The sequence below is a fragment of the Moschus berezovskii genome, chromosome 12, assembly GCF_049115385.1.
Source record: "Moschus berezovskii isolate FMDL1 chromosome 12, NW_MosBer_1.0, whole genome shotgun sequence".
In the NCBI taxonomy this organism is placed as follows: domain Eukaryota; kingdom Metazoa; phylum Chordata; class Mammalia; order Artiodactyla; family Moschidae; genus Moschus; species Moschus berezovskii.
Genome location: NC_142471.1, coordinates 97,882,882 through 97,904,180, shown reverse-complemented (window position 1 = coordinate 97,904,180; position 21,299 = coordinate 97,882,882). Strand labels below are relative to the sequence as shown.

At 59.1% G+C, this 21,299-nt stretch overlaps 1 protein-coding gene across 1 annotated transcript; it reads right to left on the bottom strand.

The window, feature by feature from the left end:
* Nucleotides 1–3,539: 3,539 nt before the first annotated feature.
* On the bottom strand, nucleotides 3,540–19,255 carry LOC129555924 (scavenger receptor cysteine-rich domain-containing protein SCART1). The gene is made up of 15 exons (XM_088842026.1): nucleotides 19,189–19,255; nucleotides 18,334–18,519; nucleotides 17,652–17,816; nucleotides 17,113–17,436; nucleotides 15,726–16,034; nucleotides 14,063–14,371; nucleotides 13,432–13,737; nucleotides 12,987–13,304; nucleotides 12,601–12,915; nucleotides 10,549–10,863; nucleotides 10,288–10,356; nucleotides 9,888–10,202; nucleotides 7,535–7,681; nucleotides 4,929–5,033; nucleotides 3,540–3,931 (listed from the first exon to the last, which is right to left on the bottom strand). Exons 1-15 carry the CDS (start codon nucleotides 19,253–19,255, stop codon nucleotides 3,798–3,800), a joined length of 3,384 nt encoding a protein of 1,127 aa, XP_088698152.1. The 3' UTR covers nucleotides 3,540–3,797.
* Nucleotides 19,256–21,299: the final 2,044 nt, after the last annotated feature.

Genomic DNA, 21,299 nt, shown 5'->3' with positions numbered 1-21,299 from the left:
TGCAGGCAGATTCTTTACCATCTGAGCCACCAGGGAGCCCCATACAGATGGCAAAAAGGCACGTGAAAAGATGCTCAATAGCACTATCAGAGAAATGCAGATCAAAACGACAGTGAGCTCGCCTCACACCAGTCAGAATGGCCGTCATCTAAAGGTTCACAAACAATAAGCGTTGAGGAGGGTGTGAAGAAAAAGGGAACCCTCCTGCACGGTTGGTGGGAATGTCAGTTGGTACTGCCGGTGTGGAGAAGAGTATGAGTGCTTCAGTTATGTCTGACTCTGCAACTCTACAGACTGTCGCCAACCAGGCTCCTCTGTCCATGGGATTCTCCAGGAAAGGATACTGGAGTGGGTTGCCATGCCCTCCTCCAAGGGATCTTCCCAACCCAGGGACTGAACCCATGTCTCCCATGTCTCCTGCATTGCAGGCAGATTCTTTACCACTGAGCCACCAGGGAAGCCCCTGGATAACAGTATGGGGGTTCCTTAAAAAAACTAGAAATAAAACTACTATGTGAGTCAGCAGTCCTGCTAATGGGTACATACCCAGTGAAAACCATAATTCAAAAGGGTACATGCACCCCTGTGTTCATTGCCGCACTATTGACATAGTCAGGACACGGAATCCAAGAGGAAAAGATAAAGAAGATGTGGTATATATGGACACAACGGACTATTACTCAGCCATAAAAAGGAATGACATGTGCTATCTGCAGCAACATGGTTGAACCTAGAGATTATCAGGCACAGACAAATACCACGTGGTATCACTCATGTGTGAAATCTAATTTTTTAAAAAAATACAAATGAACTTATTTACTAAACAGAAGTAGACTTGAAGATATTGAAAACAGACTTCTGGTTACCAAAGGGGAAGTAAGGGGTGATGGGGAGGATAAACCAGGAGCTTGGGATGGGACTCAGGAGATGTCTGAGGAGCCTCACAGCCAAGTTGCCACAGGGGTGGGGGTGTTAGAAGGAAAGGAAGCCACAGCTAAGTAAACAAGCTGTGGAAATAAAAACCATTCGTCTAAAGGACACTGAGAAGGATAAAATGGGTAAAATGAAGCATGAAACAGAGTTCCTGAAATACAAGAGAAACGATGCTTCCACAACTAAATAAGCTCTGACCTCTGAAAACTGATGAACTGCTCCCGATGCTAAGTATTCATGAGCGTTTTTCTTTATTTTCTGTAAGAAGAGGAGGGCAAATACAAGGACCCTTCCCCCAAACACACACACACACACTGGCTCACTGTATCTCACTGTAAGCAGTGAACCCATAGTAGGCAGGGGACGAGCTAAAAGGCTGGAAGAAAATGTGAGGAGCTGTAGGAGCTGCAGATGCATTTATTCTCTCCTGGCTGGTGCAGCCGACGCAGCAGCAGACATAACATAACACAACACACACACCCTCCGGGCCTTTCCAAGTGGAAGTTATATACGCTTACAGAACAAAAGTAGCCCGTGGCCAAGCACATACCTCGTGACACTCATGTGCAGTGCTATAAGTGGCGTCAGCTGTTACGTAATCATTATTTACAATACACGGGGTGAGATCAGAGGACACAGGTTAGGCTGCCTGACTACAGCCGTCTCGGCTAATTTGCTCTTTCCCTACGTTCCACCCCTTCAGGGGTTTCCTGCCTCACAGTCTGCATGATATCCATCTTCTGCTGTACGCCCTCGGCGAGTAACACTGACCTTCGAACCCACAGCCCGCAACAGCAATAGATGCTACAGCAACAAACAGCTACATTCCCAACACAGAGCAAAACCCAACGCCAGGTAGCACCTGGAACTCATGGTGCAGTCCTTGCCCTCAGGGGGCTACAAGAGCCACCCACCGCACAGGAGTACCTTTTCTTCCACGGCCAAGTCTAGTCCACTGTCTGTCCTTGCACAAATCAGCCCACATTTGCATCTTTGTCACCCGGATGGGACCTGCCAACTCGGGCCCCCTTCAGGATCTTCACACTTTCAAAATGGCATCTCACATGCCATCCCTGAGCTTCTCTCAGTAAGGATCCATAAAACCCCCATAGGTGCCAGGCCCACCCCCGTATCCCAGAGTTGCAAAAGCCAAACTGCCAAGGTCTCCCCTTGCTTTTGCCAAAACTGCTTATTCAAGTCGACAAACTCCACCCGAGTATATGGTTGATACATCGTGAACCCAGTCACACTGGGAGCCCCTTGAGGATGTCCCCGCAGGTCACAGGCTACTCACGCTTCCTACCTGCTGCACATCGGGGCTTGCGGCCAGTGGGGACCTGCAGTCTCACAGTGTTCATCATCATCATCCGTCACTGACAGTCTCACTGTCAGAGGTGCTGGGTTCTTGCTCTAACTCCAAGATACGTTGCCCTAGCTCTGCCAAGCGCCTCTGCACACTGCGCACCAGCACAGCATCGCGTAGGGCACGATCCACATTCGCCTTCAGGGCAGTCAGGAAAATCCACCCCACGGTGCCAGAAACAGTCCGTGCCGCCTTGTTCAAGCAGACGACTTTCAGTGCTAGCCGGTGACCCGTCCATCGCCTCTCTGTCTTCCACTGGAGCCCACACCGAGAGGATCGCAGCCACATGGTACCACATGCTATATGGTGGCCCCTGGCTTCCTCCATCCAGTGAAGCCTCAGGCCCTTCTACCTGCTGGGTATCCTGCTGGCTACACCAACTGTCTCACTGTACCTCACTGTGTGCACTGTTACTAAACCCCTGGTAGGCAAGGGACAAGCTAAAAGGCTGGGAGAAAATGGGAGGAGCCGTAGGCGCTGCAGACACGCTTATTTTCTCCCGGCTGGCGCAGCAGCCATTAGCAGCAGACATAATATAACACAACACCACACACCTGCCAGGGTTTTGCAGGTGGAAATTATATATGCTTTCAGAACAAAAGTAGGCTGTGGCCAAGCAAGTACCTGGTGACGCATGTGTACTGTGCTGAAGTGATCTCAGCTGTTATATAATCATTATTTACAAAATGTGGGGTGACAGCAAGAGGGTGTGGAGCGAGAGAGCTTGACCACCACCATCTTTCCCTACACACTCGCACGCACACACACACACACACACGCACACACCCAGGAGCTGGCCTCAGTGTTGAGGCCACATGGTCCCAATAAAAGCATCCCTCCTCCCTACCAGGAAAAAAGGAACTGAGATCTGGAAGAGGACCAAAGCAAATGGAAACCAAAACAGCAGGTCTGCTGCCTGCAAAACATGTCATGGAGGAGGGGATCTCGCCCAGGGCCTGGGGGCATGAGCACGCAGGCCTGGCCCAGAACCTAGTGAGGCAGGGGCCCACGTGTGCAGCGTACGTGTGTGCACGTGTGTTCACAGTGCCCTCACAGCTCTGAGGTATGTGAAGGCTGTCCATTCTGGGCCCGGCGGGGCCCAGTCATCCCGCTACAGGCTTCATACCCTCCCTCGTCGCTGCTGCGTTCCTGTCTGTATCCTGTCGGCACACGGACTAGAGACGAATATATACCTCAGTGCTTCCGCATGTCTTTTAGAGATGTTTATTCTTACATTTCATCTGTTAGCTATTTTGGGCTGTGCTGAGTCTGGCAGAGGCGCGGACTGGGCATCTGCACTATCCAGGGATTCTGTGGTTAATGAACCCATTCCCACGAGCGCAAGGCGGGACTATTAAATCGAGGAAGTTTGATTAACATCAGGAGAGGAGGGGACTGTTAAGGAAGCTTCCAAAGACAAATCTGTCAAAACCAGGAAAACACAGGCTCAACCTGGAGGCGCCCCCGGGCAGAAGAGCCGGTGGAGGAGCGGTGGGCTCCCTCACAGCCCTGTGCATGCCGCACCCACATCGTCGTAGCTGGAGCCCAAGGACGCCTGTAAGGGGGGCTCCTGTCCCACCTGCGGGGGGCCATCTCCCTGCAGCATGACGGGCATGTCCTCTGCAGGCGGGTCACCTGAGGGCCAGAAGAAGCGTGGGTTACCAGGGTCATCAGGTCCCAGGGGCTCCCACACTATGTGCCTGGGCAGGGCCCACCCAGTGGCACAGGGGCGTTGCCCAGGACACCCCGGTCCAGTCTGTCCAAAAGACTCGCTGGAGAAGTTCAGGCCATGTCCTGGAGGGAGAGAGCAAGGCAGGGGCTGCCTGGCTTGTAATGACTGCTCACCAGTCCTCCTGCCCCTGACCCAGTGCATCCTTGGCGGTGGGCTCTGTGCTGGGCTTCTCTGACCCACCCCAGGGGCCTCGGTTCAGGTGCTTAACTCCCCTAGGTTGATTCCAGGTATGCTCAGCCCCCCACCCCTTAGCCACCAGAGCAGAGTGTGTGGGACCCCAGGGATGGCTCAAGACTTGTTGACCTGTTGGCACCTTCTATCACTCCTCCTCATGGGCCAGGAGACTGGCTGGCTTGACTGGGTCTCCTTAGGGCAAAGGAACCCGGGGGCACCCTGGACAGCTAAGAGGGTGTGCAGCCAGCAAACACTGCATGGGCACGGGGAGGGGTGCACACTTGTGTGTCCATGAGTCCTGGAGCCCAGCCCTGCTGCAGCCTGTCCGAACATCCCCCCACAGGCTGCCTGCCACCCTGGGAGCACAAGGCTCCTCCCTGTTGCTCGCAAATTGGTCCCCACCTGCCCCTGAGGACCTGCCCTAGTGTCACCTGGGGGCTGAGGCAGGACCCACCCATCACATCTCTGTACTTTATCTCTGCTCAGCATTTATCCTTGTCTGACCCCAGAGACCTCGTCCTCCTTGCAGCCTTGACAAGACAACCAGGCTGCCAGCACCTGCCAGACACTCACACGCCATCTGTTCATGACAAGCTCTGCCCACCTGCTGCATCATGGACGTGAGTCTCATCAGAAGTGTCTGAGGGCTTTGGGGAAGGTCGTGGTGGCTATGCCTGCCCATCCTGATGGCAGCCTAAAATAGAGGTACAAAGCGCACACACTCACCAGTCAGGGAGGGCCCAGGCCTCAGGTTTGCACCACGTGAGTCCACCCGTTCCTCAAGGATCTGCTCATAGATGACCTCAGAGACTTCCTCGTGCCCTTGGGATTCTGCAAAGGAGCACACTGAGAGACCCCGCCCTGGGAGGTCCTGGAAAAAGAAAAACAGCCTCTATACGGGTGGGGAGCAGCCCAGCCTGCCAGGGCTGCCTCGTGATTAAGGCGGATGTTTGCAGGTAACAGTGTCCTCGAATCAGTCTCCAATTCCAGGCTCAGTGCTCTGGACCCTTGCGACCCTGGAGCTAAGGACACCTGTCTCAGGCCAGGGGCTCACAGTGTCCTCACCTCACGGCACCCAGCACCTCTCCTGTCTGTCCCGGCCCTTCTATCCCAGGCCCCTTCTATCCCAGGCCCCTGTCTATCCCAGGCCCCTGTCTGTCTATCCCAGGCCCCTTCTATCCCAGGCCCCTTCTATCCAAGGTCCCTGTCTATCCCAGGCCCCTGTCTGTCTATCCCAGGCCCCTGTCTGTCTATCCCAGGCCCCTTCTATCCCAGGCCACTTCTATCCAAGGTCCCTGTCTATCCCAGGCCCCTGTCTGTCTATCCCAGGCCCCTGTCTGTCTATCCCAGGCCCCTTCTATCCCAGGCCCCTGTCTATCCCAGGCCCCTGTCTGTCTATCCCAGGCCCCTGTCTGTCTATCCCAGGCCCCTTCTATCCCAGGCCGGGGGCTCACGGTGTCCTCACCGGCCCCAGCACCTCTCCTTTTTGTCCCAGCCCCTTCACAGCTCCAGCTCTGACTCCAAATGGAGGTGTGAACTCCAGTCATGTCCCAGGTCAGCAGCTCTCTGCACCTATGAGTCTGCAATGGCAGCTGGGTGCCCACATAGGGTCAGACAACTCAGAGAGATGGGTTCAGGGTGACAGTGTGGAATCCAGGTCAGATCCATGACAGGGGGCTTGCACAGCCAACGTACAATCCACTGCTTGTCTTTGGGAGCATCAGCCTAAACCCAGACAGCAATAAATAAAACTACCTCTTGCTTCAAATATCAGAAGATTTGCAACAGGAATTTGCCTGCCTCCATCCATCTGTCCTTAAATGTAAAAGGATTCCCAGTGCTGATGGTTATATTTTTAATAGCTTGCTGGACAACTTGTGAGGTCAGCGATTAAGTAACAATTTCCTTTCTAAGCATTTGCCTACTTCTTGATAAGTCTCTGAAAGTGTCCATGACAGCACTACCGTACAAGTTTCAAATAATCACATTCTGAGACTCTCCTCCTTAGACTGTCGATCAATTACAAAGGATGGTGAACACTTGCAGTGTCATCATACCATAGTTACCAGTAGTATAGTGAAGGGCCCAGTAATAACACCTCACGCACTGATCGCCTACACATTTGAACACTGTCTGACTTAACTCTGCAATGGCACTGTGAGGGTGAGGGAGCCACAAGGCCCTGGCGGGGCGGGGCTGGGACTCAGCCCCACACCGTTAGTTTAATGCATCTCTGGTTGAAGCCGGGGTGCTCTGATTCTGCTAATGGCTGAACAGGGGCTGAGACACAGCAGACCTGATATCACGCCCATGCACACCCCCTGTCAGAACCTGAGGGACAGGGACACGTCCTGAGGGGCTGCATCCAGCTGAACCCTTACAGCTGCTAACAGGAGGCTTCAAGTCACCTCTACCCGCCTGGCCTCCTAACAGAACAGTCAGGCAACGTTCTTCCTCTTTTTTGTAGTCCAATCTCTATAATGAATACTGTTCCCTAAACTACACTTTAATGGAAATTCACGAAATGAACAAGGATAAGCATAACAGTTGATAACACAAAGGAGAATTCCTATCACAAGGATGCAAATATTTAAAGTATAGCAAAACTGTCTGAATCATCCTCCAATGCTGCCACTGAAAATCTCAAAAGTGGACAATTTTAGATGAGTGAAATCATCAGTGAACAGAGTGTAAATGCAGCACGAACAGACTTGCCACCGACAGGGTGACCAGAGTCACAATTACTGAGGGAGCTGAGTCACCACCCAGGCTCCACGTTAGCAAAGCCTTCCCCATGTTACAATTTTGCTAAAATTTATTTTTTCTATGTAGTGTTCTTCTCTATAGACGACTCATTATATGTTTAATTACTAAGGAATTAATACCTTTGTATTTTACACAAATAAATTCATAAACAAGGAAACTTCCTTTGTCAGATCCTACAGGCTGGTGGCGGTTTGGAAGAACACTCCTCATCCTATCAAACCTGCCTTTGATCCTGGGGTTCCCGACCCAGGCAGCTTTGCCCCCAGCAGACAGCTGGTCGTGTCTGGAGACACTTCTGGTTGTCATAGCATGGGGGAAGGTGCTGCTCGGCACCCCACAGCACCCAGGATGCCTATGGCAGAGAGTTACTGGCTCCAGACCTCAGTGGTGAAGCCCTGGTCAGCGGGCACACAAACCTCTGGGATTACTGAAGGGGCTCCACACCCTCCCCCTGTCCCCCCACACTGTGTGGGGCACATATGCGACCATCTCCTGCTTTCTCCACTGGGTCTCCTTTCTCACCGGCCTGGGTCCCCAGTGCGCTCCTGAATTCCCAGGACACTTACCCCTGCCCCTCAGCTTCCCAAGCAGGATCCTAGCCACCAGCCCACTGAAGACAAGACCAAGCAGTGACCCCAGGATGATGGTGGCCATGGTGGTAGGCAGGGTCCCCTGTGATCCTGGCAGGGGTGCCAGGCTGGGCTCCACAGGTCCTGCAGGGAGATGACCAGAGGGGAGGAGCATGCTCAGTATGGTGTTCAACTGAAGGCCCTCTTGTGTTCGTGCTGTGGGTGAAGTCCCGGGTGAGAGAGGCACAGAGCTCTGAGGGCCCTGCCTGGGGGGAGCTTAGGGGGCTCAGCTAGGCAGCAGTGATGCCCATGGGAGAGCAGCTTAGAGGTGTGTGTGCATGTGTGTATGTTGTGGGGTGTGTACGCACGTGTGTGTATGTTGTGAGGGTGTGCACGCACGTGTGTGTATGTTGTGAGGGGGTGTGTGCACACATGTATACCTTGTGAGGGGATGTGTGTATGTGTATGTTGTGGGTATGTGTGTGTGTGTATATGTTGTGGGGGTGTGTGTGCGTGTGTATATGTTGCAGGGGTGTTTGGGCATGTGTGTATGTTGTGAGGGTGTATGTGTGTGTATGTCTTGTGGAGGTGTGTGTGCATGTGTGTATGTTGTGGGGTGTGTATGCACGTGTGTGTATGTTGTGAGGGTGTGTGTGCACACATGTATACCTTGTGAGGGGATGTGTGTATGTGCATGTTGTGGGTGTGTGTGTGTGTGTATATGTTGTGAGGGTGTGTGTGTGTATGTGCATGTTGTGGGTGTGTGTGCATGTGTGTATATGTTACAGGGGTGTGTGCATGTGTGTATATGTTACAGGGGTGTGTGCATGTGTTGGGGGGGGTGTGCACATGTGTATGTGTTGTGAGGGTGTGTGTGCACGTGTGTATATGTTGTAGGGGGTTGTGTGCACGTGTGTGACTGGCGTGAAAACTCTACAGATCACTTTGGAGCAAAGGTGAGGTGCAGCTGGTTCTGCTGGAGTTGGAGAAAGGTTTGTGCCAAGATGAGGCAGAGGCCCTGGGTCAGTGCCAGGAAGAGTCCAGAAAGGCAGGCTGACCCCTGGACATCAGCCCAGCTCCAGCGGAAGAGCCACAGAGCAACAGGGCATGACCCCACATGGGCCCTGAGGACGTGCTTCAGGGGAGGGCTGAAGGTAGGAAGACCAGCTAAGAGACTGCGGAAGGTGTCCAGCCAGGGCCGGCTCTGGCCTGACCCTCCTTGAGATCAGGCTTTCCTAAGCCACTCCTCTCCCATCCACTTTTGCAGTAACAAAGAGGGAGTCACACAGGCCTCCAGGTGAAGGCAGATGGGGCAGCCCACCTGTCCTTGGGCCTCTGAGCCACTGGTATTGCCCCAGCAAGACCACTCTGAGGATGGGCAGAGGGAACCTCTCCACAGTGGGCTGCAGCCACACTCCAGCAGGGACAGGAGGGGCATGATGACAGCGGGGCTGCAGCCCCTGCCTGAGCCAGTCCTGAGCTGCCCGGCAACGCCAGGAGCCCACCTGCCAGCGCTCAGGTTTGCAAAGTCCTCAGCCCTGGAACCAGCCCCAAGGTTCCTGCACGGCTACCTTTATCCCCAGAGCAAGTCGGGAATGCCCCCATGGGACATGGACCAACCAGGCCACATGGTTGGCAGCTCAAGAATCCAGCACACACATGCATACACACACAATTTACACACAGACACAGGCACACAGCGCTCACACATTCACACCTTCACCCATCACACTCACACTCACAAGTATATCAAACAGACCCCATGTGTGCCACACTGCCTGGTCCAGGAAAGGCTGCAGGAAAAGGGCCTGGTGAGTTCCCAAGCCCTGCACTGTGGAACTCATGTGCTCTAGAGACCCCACTTGGAAGCCACTTGGAAGCTTCCTAGGAACAGGGGCACAGAACAGTGGGAAGGATCGCTGGCCAGGGTAACAGTCCCACCTGGGTAGGACACTCCCACCCACCGGGTCCCCCTTTCCTCAACTGGTTCCCATCCTTCCCACCTGTCCACTCACCCCATGGAGGGGCAGACGGAGCCCCCCGCCCGGACCACTCACCCCATGGAGGGGCAGATGGAGCACCACCCCCCGCGGACGACTCACCCCATGGAGGGGCAGACGGAGCCCCCCGCCCGGACCACTCACCCCATGGAGGGGCAGATGGAGCCCTCCCCGCCGCGGACCACTCACCCCATGGAGGGGCAGACGGAGCCCACCCCGGACCACTCACCCCATGGAGGGGCAGACGGAGCCCCCCGCGGACCACTCACCCCCATGGAGGGGCAGACGGAGCCCCCCGCGGACCACTCACACCATGGAGGGGCAGACGGAGCCCCCCGCGGACCACTCACCCGCACAGCGCACGCCCGCGTCCTCCTTGTGCGTGCAGTCTCCACGGCCCCACGGCTCCGCCGGGCAGCCCCACAGGGAGGCCTCGCTACCCCAGCACCGCACCTCATCCAGCCACACGGGCCCCGAGCCTGGTCCGAAGGCGGCCCCCGCCAGGGCGTCCACAGCCCGGCCACACCCCAGCTGCCGGCACACGACTTCGGCGTCGGCCAGGTCCCAGGAGTCATCACACACGGTGCCCCAGGAGCCCGAGCGCCAGAGCTCCACGCGGCCCGAGCAGTGGTCCGCACCCCCGCGCAGGCGCAGCTCGCCCTCCTCTGCAAGAGGGGCCTGTGGTCACCGGGAGGCAGGACCCAGATGGGAGAGGATGCGGAGCCAGTGGGCAGGGGGGGAGAGGGGTACCTGGGCAGCTGCCCATCGAGGAGCAATTGAGGGCCTCCCCGGAATCCTGTGTCGTTGTCCCTGATGATCCTGTTGGATTTAAATAGCGGCTCACCAGGTGTAAATGCTCAGAGAAGCTTTAGAACGGAACCTGTGGAGCCCAGTGACCCCACCACCCCCAGCCATGGGTGAATGGCAGCCCCTGTGGATGACCTGTCAGGACACTGAAGCTGCCTCGAGGGCCCCAGAGTCTGCCCGCCTGCAGTAGGTGGCAGGGCCTACCTGCACAGGTGATCCAGACCTCCTCTTCATGGGGGCAAGAGTGCGGGTGCCAGGGGGCTGAGGGGCACTGCCATAGCATGGAGCTCCGCAGCCGGCGGCACTGGATGTTGTCCACCCAGGAGGTGCCCAGGCTAGTGTGCACCGGCCTGTTCTCCAGCCAGCCCTGCTCCCCACAGTCCAGCTGCTGGCAGATGACGGACAAGGAGGCGTCCTTCAGGGCGTGACTGCACACGGCCCCCCACGTTCCATTGTGGAACACGTCCAACCAGCCAGCACAGGGCCCAGCGCCACCTCGCAGCCTCAGGGCCACTGACTCTGGAAGACAAGCCACTCGGGTCAGAGAATCTCTGAACAAGGAGGCCACAACCAGGGGCTCCAGCACCAAGACCCACGCCAAGCTAGGGCATCTGACATCCAGCTCACATCCCCATCCATCCCCACCCAAAGACGGGAGCAGCTGCCCACAGGGAGCCAATTTAAGCCCCAGCTCCAACACTGCAGTCCCCAGTAACTCCACTGACTGTAGAAATCTGTCCCTGGAAATCACTCAACTACAGAATAACCCTTTAAACAACTGCAAAAATCCAGCAACATAAAAGGAATCAGCCTGATCTCCGAGTCTGTCACTGGCCCTGGCTGGTCAGCGCCCAGGTAGTGGCTCGTCATCCTGTAACGGCGAGAGCCCAGGAACAAGGGGTGTGTTCAGCTGACTATAACATGACCACACAGTGGAGCAGGACACAACCTTCTAAAAATAAGTCAAAAGGGCCCGTGATACATCAAATATACATACCTGGGATAAACCGAGGAGTTGCGACATGAATTTCATCTGACAGGATCGTAACTAAGTAAAATAAGCTTAGAAAATAAATGGCAGGAATTACATCTGTGACAGAATAAAAGCGGCCAGTCAGATCCCCACCTGTCCCTGCCCCCTCACGGAGTCTACTCCCAGCCCTGGATTCGGGCTGACCTCTGACCTTCCACCAACCAAATGCACGGGGCCAGAGTGACCGGTGCCCACTCCACGCCTGGGCCTCATGAGCGCCTGCCTGCCTCTGATCTCCCCTGGGAACCCCGCTGCTGCCAGGCGGAATAGGGACAGCAGAGTCCCCACCCCTGCCAACAGCCAGGCCCCCGGCAGAGGCCTCTCCGCCAGCGAGCACCAGCAGCTGCCTGAGGAGCCCAGAGCACAGAAGAAGGAAGAGCTTCAAGCTGAAAACACAGTGGAAGCTAAACGTACGTCCAAGGACAGAAAGACCAGACATGCCAGCAGAGCTAAGTGTGAAGTGGACAGCGCCTAGAGACCCTCTCCCGGGAAGCAGGAGGAAAGGGCAGAGCCCCCACCCCCGCCAGAAGAGTGACAAGGACGGGGGAGCCAGAACAGCGGGCCTGCTACTTGAAAAGAGACGGTGACTCAAGTGGAAGCAGTCATCTAAACATCCAAGAGAGCTGAAGAAGCCGTTCCTAAAGCAAAAACTGGCACCAAAATCCATCAGAAGAGGCCAAGAGGCCACACGGGGGTGCCCACCCCGCTCCCAAAGGGTTTCCCGGAGATGCCAGAGGAGGAAGGCGGCGCGGCCGCCTCCAGCATGTGACCGAACCCCACCGCGGAGGATACCGGCCCCCAGGCTAGATGCCCAGAAAACGCCTCAGAGATGCATGAGCGAAGAGCAAGCAATCTTCCGGCCCTGCCTGCACAGTCCTGGAAAGAAGCCGTCCAGCACACTGAAATGTGGATCAAAATCAAGAATCCAAGACAGGGAAGCCTCACGTGCCAACGTGAGGTGGGCTTCGGGCAGCTGCGGAGAAAGGCCCCCAGTGCAGCTCCGGGGCCGGCAGGGGCAAAGAAGGGGGCGTCAGTCCCGCAGCATCACCGCAGCAAGAGGGCATTGAGGAGTCAAGTGTGGAGGTCTCCACACCGGCAGGAGAACAGCCCTGGACGTTTCAGTGCGATCCCAGGAAAGCACTGGCCATGACGTTACCCACAAACACAGCGAGACCCCTGGGGACCCAGCGGCCCTGGGAGGGCACTCGGGTCTCAGCACCCACCTGAGCAGAGGACACCCGCGTCCTCCTTGTGGCCGCAGTCGTGTCGGCCCCAGCCCCGCGACGGGCACCGCCACAGCGCGGCCTCGTGGCCCTCACAGGCCAGCTCGTCCATCCAGATGCGCCCGGCCCCGGCCCCGAAGTGCGCGGCCCCCGGGGCGCCGAGCGCGCGCCCGCAGCCCAGCTGCCGGCACACCACCTGCGCGTCCCGCAGGTCCCAGCCGTCGTCACACACGGTGCCCCACTCGCCCGCGTGGAGCAGCTCCACGCGCCCCGCACAGCGGCCCGGCCCCGCGGCCAGACGCACCTGGAGGCTCCCTGCGGAGGGAGAGGCCCAGTCAGGGCGCGGGGCCCCTGGAGGGGGTCCCGGGGGCTGGGTCCGCACTCACCCGAGCACACGACGCCCGCGTCCCGCGACGCCCCCGCCGACACCAGCGGGGCGGCGGACACGCTGCAGCGGGTCAGGCGGGGTTCGCTGCCCGCACAGCGCACGCGGCTCAGCCCCAGGGGCGCCGCCCCGCGCGCGGGCGCCGCCGCCTCGTAGGCTCGCTCCGCCGCTCCGCAGCCCAGCTGCCTGCACACGACGGCCGCGCCGCGCAGGTCCCAGGCCTCGTCCAGGACGCGGCCCCACACCCCGTCCAGGGCCACCTCCACGCGGCCATCGCAGCGGCTCTGCCCGTCCCGCAGCCGCAGGGCGTCGGGGAGACCTGGGGGCGGGGGCGGGACACTGCAGGGCGGCGGGGGGACCCGGCCTGTCCCGGGCCGAGGACACTGCCTCCCGGCGCAGCCCTGTCTGCTCCCGCCTCCCCTCCGGCCGCGCTCGCGCTGACCCACCTGAGCAGACGGCGGCGGCGGCATCGCCGGGGCCACAGGCGGGCGCCCCCAGGGTGCTCACGGGGCAGCGCCACAGGTAGGGCTCTGTCCCCGCGCAGTGCACCTGGTCCGGCCAGATGGCTGCGGCCCCGCCCCCAAAGTGACCCCCCGGGGGTGTGGCCACCGCGTTCCCACAGTTGAGCTGGTGGCAGAGGACCGTGGCGTCTGCCAAGTCCCAGTGGGCAGCACAGAGGGGCGCCCAGGACCCCTGGACCTGGAGTTCCACACGCCCCTCACAGGCGCTGCTGCCGTTGACCAGCCGGAACTCTGCAGGGGGAGAGGGTGGCCCTGCTCCTGGCTGTTTCTTCCCTTCACACCCAGGGTGGGGCTCCCGGGGCCCCTTCTCTGCCAGCTCCCCACCCGCCTCAGCAGATACATGTGTGCAGGGCTCTGTGCCAGCCTTGGGGTCACATCCTTCTGTCCCCAAAGCCTGCCCGCAGCCCGCAGAAGCAGCACTTCCTCAAGCGGAAGGGCTCCCCTCCCCGCAGGAGGCCCCTTGGAGCTAGGCCTTCTGCACCCTGAGAGGGTGGGGGCGGCACAGAGGGGGCTGTCAGGGAGGGGCGGGCCCAGCCTCGGAGCTCCCCGGCCTCACCTGAGCACCTGAGCCCCGCATCCTGGCCGTGTCCACACTGGTGCCCCAGCCCCCGAGGGCAGTGGAACAGCAGGGACTCGTTGCCCGCACAGCGGAAGGCCTCGGTCCACACGAGCCCTGAGCCCTGGCCGAAGTGGGCGCCCTTGGGTGTGGACACGGCTGCGCCGCACTGCAGCTCCCGGCACACCACGTGGGCCGTGGCCAGGTCCAGGTCAGCGTCACAGACGGTGCCCCAAGTCAGGCCACGCCTCACCTCCAGGCGCCCAGCACAGGAGTGCTCGCCACCAACCAGCCGGGCCTCCGTGTGTCCTGTAGGCACAGAGAGTTCACACCATCCTTCCCTCCTCAGTGGGCTCATGAGTACTCTCCCTCCCACTCAGGGACCGCCCCCCGGGGGCTCCCCACACCCACAGTGGTCGCTTCCTGCATCCAGTCCCTCTTACAACTTCCTGGGGCCGTTGGAGCCCCTCACTTGCCACACCATTGGTCCGCAGTGGTCTGTGCCCGTCCCTCCTGGATGGCCGTCTTCATGTTCCTCCCCCCACAGCCAGGCTGCCTCTAAGCTCTGCATGGTGGCAAGTGCCTGTGACCCTGAGGTGGCAGGTGGAGACGGGGAAGCCCAGCAGGCCTCCCAAGGAGCATGGGACCTGAGCTGCCAGCTTCTCATCCTATCCAGACCAGGGAGCCCTGTGCTGTTTTGTTGGCTCAGGCAGTTGACTGAACTCTGAAGCTGTCTGGTGTGTTTCCAATAAGCCCCAATTACAACTGAAGTTAGCCCAGAGATTCTCAAAGCTGGCTGAACCTTACTCATGCAGGGGTGTGCTGGAAAATCCCCTAAAGGTTCTGATGGATTCTCCCCATGAAGGGCCCATTGAACCCCCGGAGGCAGTGACCCCTGAGCACCATGGCACTGGTCGCTGTTGCCCCTCCTGGAGAGAAGGCCAGAGAAAGGCTCCAGCCGGCTGCCCTGCACCCACTCCTCCTGCTGCTCCTGTGGCTGAGGCTCTGGATGCCAAGAGCCATGAGCATAGACCCACCATGCCCAGACACTCACTGTGCCCAGTGGGTGAGCCTGGACATGCTTTCTCATCCCTCCCGCCCCTGTCTTTATTGAGGTCACTGGGGCTGAGCTTCTGTCCCTGACAAGCAGGACCTGGGCCATCGCTTGAGGTCAAGGCTGGGCACAGGCCAGCCTCCTCCCACCCCACCTCACCTCCCAAAGCAGCACCCTAAACCATCCAGCTCTTCCTTGAGACACAAAACTAGCACTTTCAAAGTTCCAACCTGCACTGATTCCCTGATGGCAAGGCCTTCAAGCGTGTGCATGCAGCAGGAGAGCGACCACTTACGTGGCTCAGGAGCCTCTCGGAGGAAAGTGCTACCTCTGTTAGAGAACCCTGGAAAGGCCAATCCAAGGGGGAGGACTATGGCATCTCTGGGGAGAGTCCTCTTCCTCCCCCAACCTCCAGGAAGCATTCCTAAAATCATGAAACGCTGGGCACCAGTTCTTCATCGAGAGGTCACCCAGCTGACCCCACAAGGGGACACAGAGACCAAGAATCTCAAAAGTTATGGGCAGCCCCAGGTCAACGGGGGTGAGGCTGTGGACGCCGGATCTAAAGGGTCACAGGGGCCCTGAAGGGCGGGGCCACGGCCTTCTCACCTGAGCAGACCACCTCACCGTTCGAGACACAAGGCTTGAAGTTCGCCCAGTTGATCTTGCAGTTCAGGATGGTTGGCTCAGAGCCCTCACAGATAACAAACTGCTGCCCCTTTCTGGGGCCTTCTGTCTCTGGTGGGGGGCCGGGGGCCTGGAGCATCGAGCCACACCCCAGCTCCTTGCAGAGGACGGTGCCGGCCTCGACTGACTGCGGGTCACAGGAGGTTAGTGTCTGGTTGGAGTGCTCCAGCCCCGGGATGCCAGCGCAGGGGCTCCTTCCACCCACCAGCTTTATTGCCACCTCCAGACCCCCTGCAAAGAAGGAGTGAGTGTCAGAGGAGAAAGGCAGCCATGACACTGGCCGTGCAGGCACACCTCTCAGGCTGCGGGCTTCCTGCCTGCTCCCTGGGGAGTGGGGCCTCCCCGTTCCTCATGGCCAAGCTCGCAGGTCCCCCTGCCTGGCTCCTACATTCTGTCCAGAACAGTCCCGGGGAGTCCTGGCTTCGCCTCCGAGATCCTGCACCGGCCTTTCAGCACCCACCCCTGCCCTGCACCTGAACATTCTACCAGAGGGGGAGAGGAGGCTCACCTCCACTTGCCACTCCCGACCCCCACCTCGTCCAGGATCCCAGACCCACCTCAGCCTTGGGCACAGAGAACCCCACCACCCTCCCCCTCACTCCCGTGCCCCCCAGCCCCCCTCACCCAGCTCCCACCCCCACTTCCTGTTGATTATTACTCTTTTCTGAAAGTCTGCACTCTCACTACCATCCCTGACCCCACAACCCTGACTGACCGAAGTGTTGCCAGGTCTGCATGCAATTCCTTGCAACCCACCCACCTCCAAGTGCGGGTCTTCCTCCACGCACACATTCCGAGCCTACAGCTTGATGGGTGTAGGCAAATGCATCCGCGTGTAACCACCACTCAACCAAGACCCAGCCTTCCCACTCCCCGAGGGGTCAGGAGCCTGGCAAGAATCGCCCGCCCACTGAGAGTGTCAGGCTCAGTTCCCTGCTGAAACTTTGGGTGCCTCTGAGCACCCCTCCACCAGCCAAGCCGGACTAGCATCTCCCTGACTCCCCGACCTGTGGAGCAGGAATCTCATCACCACCCTTGAGTCATCGGCCTGCAGGCCAAACAGATGCGATTTGCCCAGACAGATGCTGCTCAGAGGACTGGGAAGCTTCTGAGCTCGGTCCCCAGGCCACAGGCCCTTCCTGTGCTTCTGTGATAGCTGCATACCCATAGCTGGTGGTCCCTGAGGCCATGGCACTGGGGCCTCTTCCCTGCCAGCTAAGAGCAGGACTGCGGGGTCACCTCTTATTCCCAGGTCCAGCACAGGCCCCACTGCAGGCGTCAGAGGGAATGGGGGAGGGGCAGCCCTTACCCCTGCACATCACAGCTGGCACCCAGTCGTGCGGACAGGGCTGAGGGCCCCAGGCACCCAGAGCGCACTCCTGGATGGAGGACTCGTTGCCCTGGCAGGTCAGGCCGTGCAGCCAGGGCTGAGCCATGATCTCAGGGCCCGGGACCTCCCTGGGGGCACCCAAGGGGGCCCCACAGCCCAGCTCCCTGCAGACCACCGCGGCCTCTGGGAAGCCCCAGGCGTCTGTGCACACGGTGCCCAGCTGGCCCTGGTGTCGGAGCAGGAGGATCCCGTTGCAGCGGGTGACGTGAAGGAAGATGGTCAGCTGCTCCTCAGGGGTCGCTCCTGTGGGAGATGCAGGCTCCACTCAAAGAGCGCCGTGCAGACTCTGTCCCCAGACCAGAGGGGTCTTTCCAGGAGCCCAGGAACAGGCCCCCCAGAGGCCCAAGCTCCTTTCATGGGCCAAGTACACACCTGTTCTGAGTGAGGCCCTAACACCCACAGCAGCACTGGCCGTTCAGGGCCTCTGGGCTGGCCATGCTGGGGTTCTCCTGCCCCACCCCCGATGCCTGGGTCTTCATCATGAAGCTGCTGCAGAAGGAGCCCCAGGGCATCTGCCCCAACTCGGGCCGGATCCCTGGGGCCTTGGGCCTCTGAAGCAGCATCCAGGCCCTTCTCTCCAAACCTCAAGGCTGCCACCTCCACCCCCAGAGGGCAAGGGGGCTCTGAGAGCCCACCACGGGGCAGGCAAGCACCAGGCCACCGTGGCCACCCCCCCAGGGCTTTCCCAGCAGGAGAGGGGAGGGACTCATGGTTCCTGATCCTCCTGGAAGGCAGGACATGGCTCAAGGGGGCCGGGGGAAGCACGGGGACCTCATGAGGGCAGGCTGGAGTGGCTTGTGGGATGGTGCTTAGGCCCAGACGAGGGTCAGGGAGAGGGAGCAGGTAGGTGAGCATCCAGGGACCTCAGGTGTGGAAGGGACCAGCAGCAAGGGGCCAGAGTAGGACACAGCACCGTCTACACTGCCCCGAGGGTGGAGGGCCCATCCTCCCTGCCTGCCCATCCAGGTCACCAAAAATCTGCTCACGCTCCCTCACCCAGCTCTCCAGAGACGGCAGGTGCACACTCGCACGCTCACACACGTGTGCACAATCGCTTGCACACTTGAGAGGATTCAGAACCCCTCTGACCCTGTCCTGACTCGGAGGATAAAATCCCTCCCGAGGGGTTCGCTGCCTGACCCATCTGCTGCAAGGCCAGAGTGACGGCCAGCCCCACCCTGGATCTGGTGACAGGAAGGCCCAGCAGTGGCGACAGCTGGAGGAATGCTCGCCTCTCCCGGGCGGTGTGTTGGGGCACCTGTGTGTCTCCTAACAAGGCCGTAGCCAGAAGATCGGGCTGGGACACACAGCTTGTACAGGACACCGCTATGGGCAGGAGCATACCCCCACAGTCCCAGCCCAGAGAAGGGTAGGGAGAGTCAGCCAGGTCAGGATGTGGGGTCAAGGCAAAGCTGGCTGGGGCCACTGCTTGGCACCATGGAGGCCTTAGGGGACTTCCTTGAGATGAGAGGAGACTGGCAATCAGTCTGAGACTCAGAGAAGGAAGACTGAAGGGCTCCTGGGAGACCAGAGAGGCCAAGAGAGAAAGGTTAGGAACGGAGGGAAGCAAAGCTAAACCCAACCCCCTTCCCCACCTCGCAGACCCTCCATGACTCCAGGCCCCCGCACAGAGGGAGGAGGGGCGCTCCTGAGCTCCATGGACCAGATGTTGGAAGCCTTGCGGGGGTGGCAGGGTGTGCGTGGGGGCGACAGGCAAAGCGGGGCACCGGGGAGGTGGCGAGATGAACAGTGTTGGAAGAGATCCCAGACAAAGCGCCCACGGTGGTATTTTTACCAACAAACTGTATTTTTAAATCATTCCACATTGTAAAACATCTTCTCAAGAATCATGATTAGTCACAAATGTCAGAACTGAGGCTGGACCCCTGCACAAGGCATGGGAGCCCATTCCAGCCATACCCAGGGCCAAGCAAGGCCCACCCTTCCCGAGCCAGCCCATCTGCGCTGCTCCTGGAGCAGGAGCAAGACACTCACCTGGGGGAGCAGCCTGGAGGGTGAGCACAAGGGGCCCAAGGCCCAGGAGGCAGAGAGGGAGCCTCATGGAGCCGCCTGCCCAGCTGCCAAAGCGAACACCCCGGGGCTGGGCCACTGCAGTGCAGGCAGAGGCTGAGGCCAAGGGGCCAATGAGGGCTCAGAACCCATCAGGCTGCACCTGTGATGCTGCACACACAGGCACCCAGTGGGCTGCAGGGCCCGGCACACCCCCTTCCCTGTACGTGCAAGGAGGGCAGCCCTGGGTGGTGCCTCCATCTGAACAAGCACGCCTCGAGGCAGAAGGTGCGGCTGCATAGGCCTCAGGGGGCCGCCCCCCGCCGCCTGCAGCCCTGAGCCCTGGTCACTGGGAGGCGTGCAGCTCTGAGGCCTGGCACCACTAGGGTGCAGGCGGGCAGGTCCCTGTGCCCAGGACGACACCAAGCCGCAACCTGGAAAGGCAGCTCCGTGCCCAGCGAGTTACCTGAAGTGGGCATTCCTCGGCCCAGGTGGCGCGAGGCCTGCCCGGTGCGGACGGCTGAGTGCCGGGAGGGGAGAGCAGGAGTATTTCTGTGCCGGGAGTGAAGGGACGGAAATGCTGAGCCCGAGGCCGTGGCAAAGCGGAGAAACCAGCCCGAGGCCGAGAAGGTAGGCCCCGCGGGGGAGGGCGGCGCAGCCCAGGCAGCGCGCACAGGCTGACAGTGGGGGCAGAGGGGAGACAGCGCACCTCCAGGCGGGGACACTGGGAGTGGGCATTGGACCAGTGGGAGGAGGGGCTTTGGGAGACTCAGGGAGGCTGCCACCCTAAGTCAAGTAGTCAGGGAAGGCTCGGGAATAAGGACCTGAAGAACGAGCTGGGGCATGTCACGGGGAAAAGCTTCTGGGGCAGAGGGAGCCAGTGTCAAGGCCCTGGGGTGGGAGAACCTTGCCTGGTCCTGCAGCAGCCGGGGTCCCTGGAGCTGGGGCAGAGCAGGGGCAGGAGAAGGCACTCGGAGATGACTGACCTCCACCCGGGGGACAGGAGCCCCGGGGGGCCTGAGAAGGCATGAACAGTGTGACCCTCACTCTTGGGCTGGCAGGGGAGAAACTGCAGGGAGACTGTCTAGGAGGGCAGGCAGGGACCCTGGCCAGGGCTGGGCAAGGTCATGGCAGGAAGAGCCCTTTTGCAAGTGAAACTGACCACATCCACCAGACGTGACGGGAAGCATCGCAGGGCCCGGGACTGAAGGAGCAGAGGTGAACTACAGCCGAGACAGGCTGCTTCCGACAGGAGGCTGGGTTTTTCAAAGATCACTTGTGTTTGCACTTCGCTCAGTCACTTCAGTGTCGGATTCTTCCCGACCCCGTGGACTCACGAAGATCCATCTGGCTGCGCGACCATTCTGCCTGAGTCCCTCCTGGAGGCGCAAGCATCACTCAGGCAGGATGGGTGCTAGGGAGAGGGACTCTGCGAAGTGGACGGACACACGGGTGTCTCCTTTTGACTTTTCCCGAACTCTCCTGGTTGGTGGTGGCTTATCATTTCCGTGTTCCTCACCAGGACCTCCTGTCATAAAACAACTCATACAAAGGTTACCAGAGAGCCTGGCCAGGGTGGGCGGTTCCAGTCGTGTGCTTCCCCTAACACTCTTAGCCAAGGACCCCGACCCGTTTTTTTGTGAAAACCTTATTATATACCTAAGTGTATGCGCCCAAACCCACCTCCCCAAATTCCCGGAAACTAGTCTGAACAAAGGAAGAGAAAGATGCAATCAAAGTTAACCCGTGATTCGTATGCCTTAAGCCTAGGTAGTTAGCAGTGGACAATTATCAGTAGGCCTGCGGTCATACCCCAATAAGCACAATAGAATGTATGATTCTATTCAGTTACACAGATAATTAGGGTACTCTTTTGGGATGGAGAGTCTAGGCACGAGCCCTGGGGGCTCTCCTTCTGGGGGCCTGGTTTTCCAGGTGGTATGTCGTTTCCATAGATGCTGGGCATAGAGCTCAAAGTCCACAGTCAGGCCCAAGGAGCCCTGCTTTAGGATGGAGCCAGTTCTCTCTGTTTCCTCCTTCACCATGTCTGCCTCCTGAGTGTGAGGGCTCCGATTTCTCCCTCTCCTCACTAACAT

Bases quoted from the DNA above. Each gene is read 5' to 3' on its own strand.
- LOC129555924 (XM_088842026.1), bottom strand. From the start codon at position 19,255: ATGAGGCTCCCTCTCTGCCTCCTGGGCCTTGGGCCCCTTGTGCTCACC. The intron at 10,357-10,548 runs GTAGGCCCTGCC...TAAATCCAACAG, and splicing joins GGTCTGGATCACCTGTGCAG to GATCATCAGGGACAACGACA. The intron at 7,682-9,887 runs GTGAGTGGTCCG...ATCTCCCTGCAG, and splicing joins CGCGGGCGTGCGCTGTGCGG to GACCTGTGGAGCCCAGCCTG.